The 13237-nt window shown below is 34.3% G+C and overlaps 1 protein-coding gene across 1 annotated transcript in view; it reads right to left on the bottom strand.

The window, feature by feature from the left end:
• Positions 1-1389: 1389 nt before the first annotated feature.
• LOC149803810 (guanine nucleotide-binding protein subunit alpha-12-like) overlaps positions 1390-13237 on the bottom strand; it is a 58635-nt gene continuing 46787 nt past the window's right edge. The window contains exon 3 of the mRNA XM_089953621.1: positions 1390-9685. Coding sequence (XP_089809747.1) covers positions 9116-9685 — 570 coding nt within the window. The 3' untranslated portion in view covers positions 1390-9115. The remainder of the gene's footprint in view (positions 9686-13237) is intronic.

The following is a 13237-nucleotide window of genomic DNA, read 5'->3' as shown; positions in this document are numbered from 1 at the left end:
GTTTGACAGTTTCATGGATAAACAAATAAAAAACAATTCGATATGACATTTTGGAATAACCTGTGACCAGTATCTGGTTTGAACTTCTAGGCATGTCAGGCAAATACAAGGATGTAAGGTAGCATGGTATGGATATATTACTGATTTCCTGATGAATGAATTTTTTTTTCAACACATACTTGTATTTCATTATTATTTAACTTTGACTGCTTTTTGACAGCTGACTAGTGCCATCTTTTTGATTGGTATATCTACACCTAACTATAGACAATTATTCCAGTTGGAGTAATCATGTTTATTACATGTTAATAATAATGATTAAATCATTCAGAACAATTATAACTTATATACTTTGTCATATTTTCTTCTTTCTGCTAAGTGGTAAATGTATGTGCTACAAATAAAACTTGATTGTAAGTTAATACACAAGTGGTGTGCAACTTCAGCAGCACTTGTATTTCTATGAAGCGGTAAAACCTAATGTACATGCATAAAAACTGTCCTTTCATCAAGGGATATTTACTTTTATATCTGAAGACAAATACGATGGATTTTATGATCTATAATCGTGATCTTTTTTCACTCTTACTGTATCAAGGTGACCATACAAAAAAAGAATGATTCTTAAAATTAGGTCTTTCATATAGTGACTGTGTACAGATATAAACGATGCTGCCTCAAATGGAGTGGAACAGATGGCAATGACCCAAAATCTTACAGGTTTCATACAACAGCAAATTATTTAATTTGGACATTTATGTAAACTTATGTAAACCCACATTAAATTGCAAAAGCCTATTTTTTCACATACTTGCATAATTTGCTTGCATATTTTGTTGTTTCAACTGATTTCATCTAGCACACATTGATCTGTTTGTCTCTAAATTTCACGCATGTACACAAATGTTGTTGTTGTAGGGTTTAACGCCATTTTTCAGCACAAGATAGGCTATACATGGTGGCCAGTATTAATGGTGGAAGAAGAACCTGGGAAAACCCCGGAAAGAACCACTGACCCACGAGAAGCTACTGGCAAGCATTCTCACATACCCACATTGGCCAAACCCAAGATTCGAACCCACGCAGAAACAGGTGAGATGGCAGTGATCCATAACGGTGAGCACTTTAGCCCACTTGGCCACTCGGGGGCCCCCCATGTACAGAGTTGCTTCACAGCTGTTTATAAATGTTCATGTATATTGGTTGTATAAAGACAATCTGGGGAGGAAACTGGTCTCATAAATATCAGATTGTGAGTGCAAGTAAAATCTATGTTAAGATACTGTGCATGTACAGGAGCAACTGTTCATGTGTCATATTGTAGTTATGCATCTAATTCCTGAAAAAGTCATGCTTTATATTCTTATAAGTATAAAATAATAACAAGAATTTTATCAGAATTTTGTAAAATATATTATTATTTCATACAAATGACAATGCCTTGATATATAAGAAAGAATCAATTTTTTTTATCAATATGTAAACAACTGGATTTGGGAGGCACTAGGTGCGAGTTGATACTTGACAGGAAAATCCTCAAATCATGGACTTGGCTGCCATGTCTTGTTAATTTCAAAATTACTGACATTTCTACAAAGTTTTACAAATCAAATAGCATGTTTGAAATAAAAAAATTACACCATTGCTCATATTCCATCATAAATCTGTAGTGACTGTTCTGTACATGATTTGTTTCACGAATGTCTTGTGTAACCTATAAATATAAACACAGTTTAAACTTTCAATTTTTAATTTAACCATTTTATTAAAAATTAACAAATACATTTAAGAGTAAAGAGAAGTACCATATAAAAGTTATGACTCATTAGTATTCTGCACGTTGTTGGCTGTTATGTACATTAGTGCACTTTACATGAAAGTGAATAACTTGCACATAATAAGTAATTACTCTCTAGACAATTTTTTTTTTGTTGGCTGCCAAACATGGTAATTAACAACTTTGTAAATACCTAGATATGACGCATATAAACAGATTTTAATTTTTACAATGAAATCTGCCAAACCGAGTATGCAAAGGTTACACAAAGAATGCTCATCAACAATTCTTAAAAACATAAGGTACAAAAATAACCTTAAAAGTTTCTGATGAATATAACTTTGTCAGAAGGAAATCATTGCAAGTAACAGAAGAATACCTCAAAAATGGTAACAATCATTTTCACCAGCCCATAACAAAATCATTTATAAATGTTTGGATATAACAAAATTACTTTAAAAAAAATTAATTAATCTGGCATAAATGAAGTTGATTGAAATCTAAAACATGTACATTTTATATCTTCTGTCTTGAACAGGTTTTTTCTTTCTGGTAACTGACCACAAAGAAGAATTTGACTTGACGAATATCAGAGAAAACCAAATCTAAAATGTCAGATGAAATACCATATATACTTATAAACCATGTCTAACTGCAAACAACATTGTTCCTGATACGACATCACATAATACACTGACAAATCAGTGTCTATCATGTTTGTTCTACTGCATAAACCTAGATCTGCTGGTGCATTATGTGACGGCCGATCTGGGTCTGTACAGTTTGCAGTTGGACTCAACTTATAAGTGATTACATATGATAGTTCACATGCTCCATTTGTACAGCTATGCCTAAAGACTAAAGAACTGACAGATTAGTTACAATATATAGTCACTTGTAAGTCAACTAACACTGTAACAACAAAGTTCCTGATCTGCAATAGCATAATGCACCAGCAGATCAGGATCTATGCTGTTTGTTCTACTGATTACTCCTAACAAACTGCACAGACCCAGATCTGCTGTTACATAATGCACAGGCAGTCTGGGTCTGTGCAGCATGCAGCTGGACTAGTCTTATAAGCGAGTACATATGTTAGTATTTCTTGGCTTAAAATCCTAGCTGCATTGCATTACATTGTGATTTATGTAATCCTGCTGCACATTTTCTCTTTATTGTCCAACACAAAAAAGTTATCAAACATGCAGTTATTGCAATCTTTTGAAATAATGACTATCAGTTCTGGAATTTAAAAGACCAGTCACATTAAGAAACAACAGGAAGATAATCAGTCACTGCTGCCAAAATGTGCATGAAGCCAATGTCACTGCACTACACAGCTTCATGCATGAGCGAATTCAGCCATGTTAGCTAATTTAGGACAGGATATCAGGAAAAATGGATTTGTCTCAGATGGCTGCAATGAGCCTTGAAAAACTGTTGATCAATTTAGCCCAATAATTTATGAGTAAATTGCTGAAACTGAGAATGCTGTATTAGTGTATTACAAAACTTTACAAGATACCCCCCACCTTTTTTTGTAGTCCCTGGGAATCCCTGGACAAATTCATCCCCCTCCCTCAAACTTCTCTTGCTGATAAGATAAATATAAATGTACATTTCTCCTTCACAGTATACTCATAAAACAAATATCACCCATACTAAAACTGTACTGTTTTCAATATAAACTTCTCAAATAACAAATCACACACTTAACAAGCATTTACATATACAACCATGCACATGTTTACCAACAGTATAGTAACTTTTTCTTTTTAAACAAGAATTGCACTGTGTTAGCACTGGATGTCATACATGTATCAAGAAAAATGAATAAATGAACCTCTGGACTCAAGTTTAAATTGAGCATAATGCATGCTGATTCACTATATTACATACAATTTCTGAAATTGAGCATAGCCTCAGATTTGTTTATTTTTAAATTGACAGGTAAAGAAATGACACAACCAAGCATCTGATACACAATTTGTTTAAAAATGACTCTTCCACCAAGCTGATACATTTGCAATGAGCAAGAGTCTTGTCAACATTTCAACACATACTCCCCCCATAAACTGTCCCCCCCCCCCCATCAACTTACAAAAAAAGGAGGCCAGGACTTGTATGATGAGCCTATGGTAAAAGCATTGCGGCAAATCATGTGACTTTGACTTCATGATCAAAATGTTGAGCGAGCATGTTACAGATTGAATTGTCTTAGCTTTCTTATGATTCACGTCAAGTTATAACAATCTATCAAGAGGTTTAGGAAAAACATGTATTAGCAAATGATAAAATTTTGATCAAAACTATCTTTACTCACTTGTAAGTTTAGTCCAACTGTGAGCAACAAAAGACCCTGATCTGCAGTCACATAATGCACAGGTAGGTCATGGTCTATGTTGTTTGCTTCACTGATTATGCCTAACAAACTGGATAGACTCAGATGAGCCAATTCATAATGCAATGTCAGATCTGGGACTGTGCAGTCTGCAGATGGAGTTGACTTACACGCTAGTATACATGGTACCCTAACACACAGTTTCTGACTTACACACTAGTATACATGGTACCTTAACACAAAGTTTCTGACTTACACGCTAGTATACATGGTACCTTAACACAAAGTTTCTGACTTACACGCTAGTATACATGGTACCTGAACACAAAGTTTTTAACTTACAAGCTAGTATACATGGTACCTTAACACAAAGTTTCTGGCTATGATCTTGACCTAAAGGTAAACTGGGTTAGCTAGCATTTTGTAAGATGAATTGTTGGCTTCATAATGATTCATGCCAAGAATGATGATAATCTATTAAGGGATTATGATAATATATGTATAAAAAAAAACTTTCTACCAAAAATGTCATAAACTGCTTACTCTATCAGCAGCAATGGAAAAATTACCATGTCTTACTCCCTACTTAGGTGTACTTGACAAAAATGAGGTATACTCCTTAAAGGATCAACACAGACACCCCTCCTCGTTTAGAATTATGTAATATCAATGATCTTGAATCATAATCATGAACAATGTTTATATGTCTGTGTTTTGGACAGAGTATATACATACAGCAATGTCAGCAAGGACATGAAAAAAAAAAACAAGGAGCAACTTAGCATGAAAGTTATGTAAACCATACAAATGTAACAGTGATTTAGATGATGAGGGTAACAAATTGCAAATTCTTTGCCTATGCATCCAATTTAACACCTGACCATAATATACATTAGCATTTTTCAGAATGAGATTGGGAAAATATGAGCTATATCTTCACACACACACTCAAATCACACAAGGGTTTGTCTGAATGATGCTTAATGCATACTTTAAGACGTCACCGCAAGAGAAGAACTTGATAAAGTTGCCAATATAATGTATTTATCATCAAATGGTTAATGCATATTTTAACTTTGATATCACTGCCAAAGAAGAAATTTATAAAGTTGCCAATGTAATGTATTTAACATGGATTGGTTAATGCATACTTAAACTTAGATATCAATGCCAAATAAGAATTTTATAAAGTTGCCAATGTAATGTATTTGCCATGGATTGGTTAATGCATACTTAAACTCAGATATAAATGGCAAAGAACAATCATCAATTGGTTAGTCCGACAATCTGTGGTATGTCTTACATTTTTGTGACAAAGTGTTGTTGTTCTAGGGTTTAACGCCATTTTTCAGCACAAGATAGGCTATACATGGTGGCCAGTAAAACTGGTAAAGGAAGAACCCTGGAAAACCCAGGGAAGAACCAATGACCCACGAGATGCTACTGGCAGGCTTTCTCAGGTACCCACGTTAGATGAGCCTTGGACTCGAACCCATGCAGACAGAGGTGAGATGGCAGTGATCCAGAACGTTAAGCGCTTTAGACCACTCGGGGCCCCACAAAGTATTGTAATGACCTTAGTCAACAATTCACCATACAAAGAATCCAGCATATTCACAGGTAAAAAATAGCTCATATCTAGTCTTAGCAGAAGGTTGAATGTGTAGATCGGTTCCTTAGATTGTTAATTTTTTTGTCAATACCGAGGGCTCATCTTAGTTAACCTAGGTTTCTATGGAGCTTACCACCTACATATGAATGTTTGGCAAGAAAGGAGCAAATATCTTCATACAGTGTGACCCCACAATAGCACGTTCCGTTATAACATGAATTCGGATAAACACAGTTGTGGCAAGGCTCCTGAAATTTTTTATACATGTACTTTTCTCATGCACGAAAAATTGTTTCTTTCTTAACTGTATGAAAAGTAACGTGTGTGGCATGGCTCCCGAATTTTCATGTCATTTCATATACATGTATTTTTAATAATAAAAAAGTTTTTTCTTCTTAAAAGTACGAAAAATAAGGTGTAAAAAGTTTATTTTGGGCTCATGTTGGTCTTCGCCAATGTCACAAATTGTGATTTACATTCCTTATTGGCGACGAAATATACCATGTTTATACTATTATATACAACCCTGGGTATGGAGTGACGAAATTCAGAGGCATCATGAAAGGAAGCCACAAACTTGACATAAAATGCACTGGAATTTATCAATTGTTAGATGATCAAATGTTTTGTTCATATTGACAAACCATTTTATCAGTGCATTGTTTTATCATAATCTGCTTACTCTGACATCTGGCATGAGTACTGTATGCTGTGAGATCTCAGCATGTTTTAAAAACATTTCTGGAAGTGTAGATCAACCGGATTATAAGCTGCTCGCTAGTAATTAATAGTTTATTTTGACAGATCTCTGTATGTGAATGGCAAGTAAAATTCATCTTCTTTTCATTCATAAAATTAAATCATTCTGAACACTCATGTTTACTGTCGTAATACCTGTCAGAACAGAACACCTATTTATTCATCATCTGTAAGCCATTTTTAAAAAAAATTCTAACGTATGCATGGAAGGCAGCATCACTCTGCCACCAGAAATGTTACGAAATAACTTCCAAAAAAACAAAAACGGAGATCTACATGTTGGTCTATATATGCTACCGGGACTAGCTAAAATCAACCAACTTTTGAAGGCAGGAACAGTAACTGCTACAATCGACCAAATGATGGCTAATTCCTTTCTTTTTTTAAAATCTACCCAGGAAAAAGTTCTGCTGAAACTTCACAGACATCTGATCACCAATGAAGCACCCTTAGTTCTGTATAAATACTATGCAAATGAAAAAATATTTAGTCTCAATAAATGGCCTACAATTATTTGATGTTGCTTCTGCATTAAGAAACAGACATCTGTTTGGTTGTCCAAAGCTGTCCTTTAGCGGTAACTTCATTAACATATTCACCCATCCTTAAAGAAAGCTGACAATCTTCAATAAAAGCAAATAATATTCATTAATGGATGTCAGCACCAAACTTAAGTAATAGCAATGGAATCTGATAGATTGTTGCATATTCCAAAGTGACTGGAACACATTTATTGTGCCATGAACATTTCATTTTTGCAGGAACAAATCATGCTTACAGTTGCTACCAACAGCGGCATAAAAAAGCAAATTAAATTTCCAATCTTTTCAAACCATAGATATATCACCGTCAAGTTAATTAAAGATGGGGTATCTTGCAAAGATGTTTGTTAAACTTTTTAATTTGTTCAAGTTTTCATTTCCCTATCAATAGCCACATCCCTAGGAATCCTCATCAAGACGATTCTGTCTCCAACTGACCAAAATCTAGGCCAGTTTAAGTACATGTACATGTAGCATGTAAACAGCTATAGTTGTGTGCTACTTGCGACAAATGTAGTGAATGGTTAAGTGACAATCGGATATAGATCAAAATGAGGACTTCCATTTTTAAAAAAAAAAATGCATTATTTGTGTTTTCTAATGGGATGTAAGTCATACATGAAGTTTATAACATGATCTATACTGAAATTCATGGAGTTTATAACGTGACCTATACTGAAATTCATGGATTTATATAAAAGTACAGTACTTAACGGATTATGGCTTGCACCAAATAAATATAAGTTGTAAATATACAAGTGTTTTTCAGACTAGTTTGTCTTCATTTAAACAAAAGAACATTTTAATTACCCTCCCTTCCCCCACCTACCATAATTTAGGTAAATGCATCATTTTTTTCAGCTAATTGACTTGGTTGGTTATTAGATGGTTTGGTCTATAATTCGGTCTGGTTCTATGGACCCCAACTACCATGTTATATGGGGTTACACTGTATATTGCTGTAACCAATGAAATAATTTATTCCTCTTAAAAAAGTTCAGCTTATTTTTAACTGTGGTTGCTTAGAGTAACAAAATATGAACAACAAAGGACTGTGTCCCAAAATTATATATATATATATATATATATATATATATATATATATATATATATATATGGCAATTTCATCAGTAGCTATCCCCTACCCCAATCAATGCAGCAAAAAATTCGTGTAACAATGCTTATGCAATGGAATTTGCTCTCTCTATGCCACAAGTTAATATGAAGGTGGTCAATATACAAGTGTTTTTCAGACTCCATAAACACTTTGCTAGTGACTGTCTCCTGGGCTTTGCCAAGCCAGCCAAATAATTCTGATTAAGCTATTCATTATTCATCAATCAGTTTGGGTGTCACACTGCAACTCCCTAAACGCCAGGTGGGATATCTGCCAGGGCTTCCTAATGAAATGGCCCTAAAGTTTTGATTGCGAAACCTTTCAAATCATCCATATAAAAAATAAAGTATAAATTCATAATAAATTTCTACATGTACAGTAGGTACTGACCTTTCAAGCAATCAATACTTAAATTTGATCAAATACTTAACAAGTCAGATTGATTTTGCTATTGACAACTGTCTGCAACTTATATTTAAGTTAGTGAACAATTTCATTTTACTTTGATTTTCTGTGATCATATAATTTTTAGTGGTCAACTAATTAACGACTAGTTGGTCAACTATTCAATCTTATGCATGAAAGTAAATTCTCTACTCAGCTGATCTACAGCCAACAACTGTCAACAATTGTAAGTGTGTGCCCCAATAGCATAAAATTCCTGAACACGGGGTGGGTGGGGGATAAACCCATGTAAAGTGGAGCAAAGACTGCTTACTTTGCATATAACTGTCATTACAAGATGTCAGCAGACTCTAATGACTGTTTTGAATATTCTAGCTATGTGAATCACAATGTGTACCAAGAACGAACCAGTCTAATTCATTCAATCTTTCGTAAGCACACATTCACTATTTCTCTCTTCTTTCGGATCCCTTTTGAAGGATGCAAGCCGAATCTTGTACATTTGGTACATAAAATGAGTTGTGAACTATGAATTAACCAGACGAAATCATCCAACAGCTTGTCACTGCAGCATTAATGATTTGAGGTTATCCTGAAGAATGGTGTCCTTCACAGCCTGAAAGACAAATTTGATGTTTTCTGTATCAATGGCAGTGGTGAAATGATGAAACAGCGGCTTTGATTTATCTCGCCTTCTCTCATCAAATATGTTCAGCATGAAGTTTTGCACATGTTCTACATTATGTGGATCTCCAATGAATTGTGTGAAGTAGTCTTTAATGTTCACATGCTTCACTTTCTCTTCCAAAAGGTCTGTTTTGTTAAGAAAGAGGATGATTGAAACATTGGTGAAGGCTTTATTGTTAATGATAGTTTCAAAAATGTCACACGACTCAATGAGCCGATTTGTTTTTCGATCCTCCATTAGCACCTGGTCAAATTCACTGGATGAAGCAAGAAACAAAATGGAGGTAATTCCTTCAAAGCACTGGAACCATTTCTGTCTCTGTGACCGCTGACCTCCCACATCAACAAATAAGAATGGTATACCTTTGATGTCAAACTGGTGCTCAATTATACCCTTTGTGGCTTTGCGGGCATGCAAAATGTCTAACTTTAAAGGCATGTAGTCCTGAAAAGAGAAATGAAAACATTAGGATTACTTTTAGCACAGTTTCTGTAAAGATACCTCAAACAAGACATTTGTTCACAAATAAATATGCCCCACAACAGTGTCTAAGAAACAAAACTTCAAGGTGTGCGACAGATGGTACTGCAGATGGGAATACAAGGGTAGCACTATATCCTTTACCACTGTTGCTACTTCACCTATGCAACCTAGTTAGTAAGCAAAAATTGCACATCAGTTACATTAATTTGGTTGTAAGGGTGTACAGTAAAACCTGTCTTGAGAGACCACTTATGAGAGACCTTTTTTTTGAGACCAGGATCAATATGCATGGATTTATTGATTATATATATAATGTTGTGACCTTTTATGAGACAAGCTGTTTTAAGAGACCATTATTTTTGGCAGAAGGGGTGGTCTTTCAAGACAGGTTCTACTGTAGTACCAAAAGAAATGCATCAAATTGTTATGTTTTATAGTTGAAACATACAGAGCATCCCAAAAATGAATTTTAAGAACAAAATAGACACAAAATCAATGAAACATTATATATATAGGTCATAGAGACATGTTTTTTCAATAAGGGTGTACTATTTATTATGATGCATCCCCTCACTAAGCTTCCTTATTATTTGAAGGAAAGACTGCATATAGCATACCAAAGACTCAGAGTCATCAGTGAAATGCAAAGTCAGTAAAAGATGAAATACAAGTAATGATGAGGTTCATTTCTTGTGTGAGTGAGATACTTACAGAAATGCATATCATCATCAATTTTATGATTATGCATGAACAGAACCTGAGAAATAAACATCAAATACAAACTTTAACCCAAGAGAGTGAAACCTAAATTATGGGCCATAATGACCCATGAGGGTGTCGAGTTCATAAAGATGCATCCACTAACCAAGATTAATAATAATAATAATAATAATAATAATAATAATAAATAAATAAATAAATAAAGTCTTTATTTTATGAGGGTGACACAATTAGTACAAAAAGTAGTCTCCCTTGTGACCCTCAATTTTCTATATATGTACCAGTACAGGCAAATATATAAAATACAGCTGGGAAACAATCACCATACAAACACAGTATTGTGAATTGGCATAGAGAAGAGCAACACAAGTATGGCGTGTGCATGTGTGTACACACACACACACACACTTACTTTATATAATACATATAAAAGCAAAGTTGGCCATGGCCTGTTTTTGACATCTGGATTGGATCCATTTCAAACATCTGTGATGAATGCACTGACGATGTTTCTTTAACATTTTTTATTGTAGTTAGACTGTTTGAAATCACTGGACATGAGAAAGCCCAACTATTTTTATACAGTTCAGTTTTGGGCTTAGAAAGAAGTATGTTATTAAATGACAATAAGCGTAGTATTGATAGACTAGAAACTATCGATATCTGTCCTTTACTGAACATATCATCTATACAGTTAGGCACAGAACCATTTGAAACTAAACAAAAAGTTAGCTTTTCTTAAACATATTTTTTCATAGCCAGTCATGATCTTCAAATCATAATACATTCATAGACATTATTAATTTTGTTGTCATGATAATTCTGAAGGCTCATTTTTGTTAAGACTCTCCATCATTAACAAATTTGTTTTAGAAGCATTACTCCATATGACATTACAGCAGTCCACATGAGGCTGAATTACTGATGAGATAGTTTGTACACAGCATGCAAAAACCTTATGAGTTCATGAGCAAAATGCTAAAACTTAACATAATCTAGTAAACTATAGCTCAGTGATGAGGATATAGTTCTCATCAAGATGTATCACATATTGTTTCAGCATTTTGGGTATAACAATATGTATATATACAGGTATGCGAAAAAAAAAAACCCAAACCAATGTGGTCAAGAGCCATAAAACAACCTAAGCTTGAAAAAATGTTACATGTAGGTCACAGGAACCTTCTTTTGATGTATGGGTATGGTTTTAATATAATTTCACCAAATCATCTTTTTTGATGATTCTAGCATGAACAGATTGGGAAAGAAACACAAAATTGAACCCAAGAAATGTGTGTCACTGTGATGTACTTTTGTGATGTGGGTAAGTACTTGTCAAGATGAGATCCCCTTACCAAGTTTCACCATTCCAGGTACATGTATAACTGCATGCAATCAAATAAACAAAATGTCAAAACTTAAGCAAGACTGTACAAATAATGTACATTTATGTATAAGGTTAGGCCCCACCCCATCCAGGATGTGCTATGAACACAACTCCAAAGTGTTGCCTATTGCCTATGAAGAAAAAAAATGAGATTCACTGAGACTCGTGGTTCCCATACTTTTCTAAAGAAAAATTTCCAGGTCATTTCCAGGGTTTTTCCTGGATGAAATTACTTTTTTCAATGTTCACATATAACCATTACTGAATGGAATTAAAGAACATTTTTGATTATAAATTTTTTCTAAATCTAAAGACGTTTCTCTTTCAAGGCTCTCCAAAAACATCAAAGTCAGAAAAGATGATCATGTACAAAACCACAAAATGTATCCAGTGTATCCCCCAGGGGTGTAAATTTGAGGGTACAAAAAAACCCTAGGTGTCAAAACTGGGGGTCAAATAAAAAATGTGGGGGTCAAAAATGTACTGACAAATTTTCATACGACTCACTTTTTCAGCTTGAAATAGGATATTGCAACTTGCACAACATACTCTCTCTCTCTCTCTCTCTCTCTCTCTCAACATACAAATACACCAACATGCACAATTAACAAACAAATGCATTGTCCATTCAAAGAATAATTTTATTAGTTCATTTTTCTTTTAAAGTCATACTTTTAACAGTCTCCTCAACAATATTATAGCCCAACACATTACATATAAGCCAATACAAAAAGCCAAATAAATCTTTTTAACCAAATGGGAGTTAATTGACTGCCTTTCATCAAATGTGTACTATCATAGGTTTCATTGTACTTCGTCCTAGAACACATTTATCCAAATATCAAGGAGGATACTGATTCATCTTCTTTTTAATAAGTTACACTTGAACTTTAAGATCTTTCTTTTATTGCAGTAAAAGTTAAAAACCAACAAAATCTGCAATGACCCGCTGACTTTGTAATCCAAATAATGCATTTGTCTCTGCAAGTTTACTGATTTCTATGTTGTGAAATAATGTCTTAGGTTATAATGTGTTCTCCAGATATCTTATAGCGAACGAGGGCCTATTTTTAAAAATTCTAAAATCCTGCCACGAAAGGATTATTCACTTTTGCAGTCTTTGCAATCATGCGATCAGAAGTCACACCGGTAATCATAATAAATATTCCAGTCAAGGGAATAATTTTCTCCATTTTTTATTAAAGTTAGATCCACAGTTACTCTTTTGTGTTCTGCTTCTTTCACTTTCTTCGCTAATGTTTTTAGTGCATGACGTTTTAATCTGGCGATCACTTTCTAGTGCAACGAGGCTTGATGTTAAATATCTAGAACAGCTTGCTCAGCTCGATGGAAATCGCGAGAAGCTCGCGAAATTAGGGAAAGCTACTCCGTCATAACATTGCCTA

Source organism: Sinohyriopsis cumingii, chromosome 3, assembly GCF_028554795.1.
Source record: "Sinohyriopsis cumingii isolate HCF-2022 chromosome 3, ASM2855479v2, whole genome shotgun sequence".
NCBI classification, from domain to species: domain Eukaryota; kingdom Metazoa; phylum Mollusca; class Bivalvia; order Unionida; family Unionidae; genus Sinohyriopsis; species Sinohyriopsis cumingii.
Note: the sequence above shows the minus strand (reverse complement) of the source record. Positions and strands in the feature narration are given on the sequence as shown.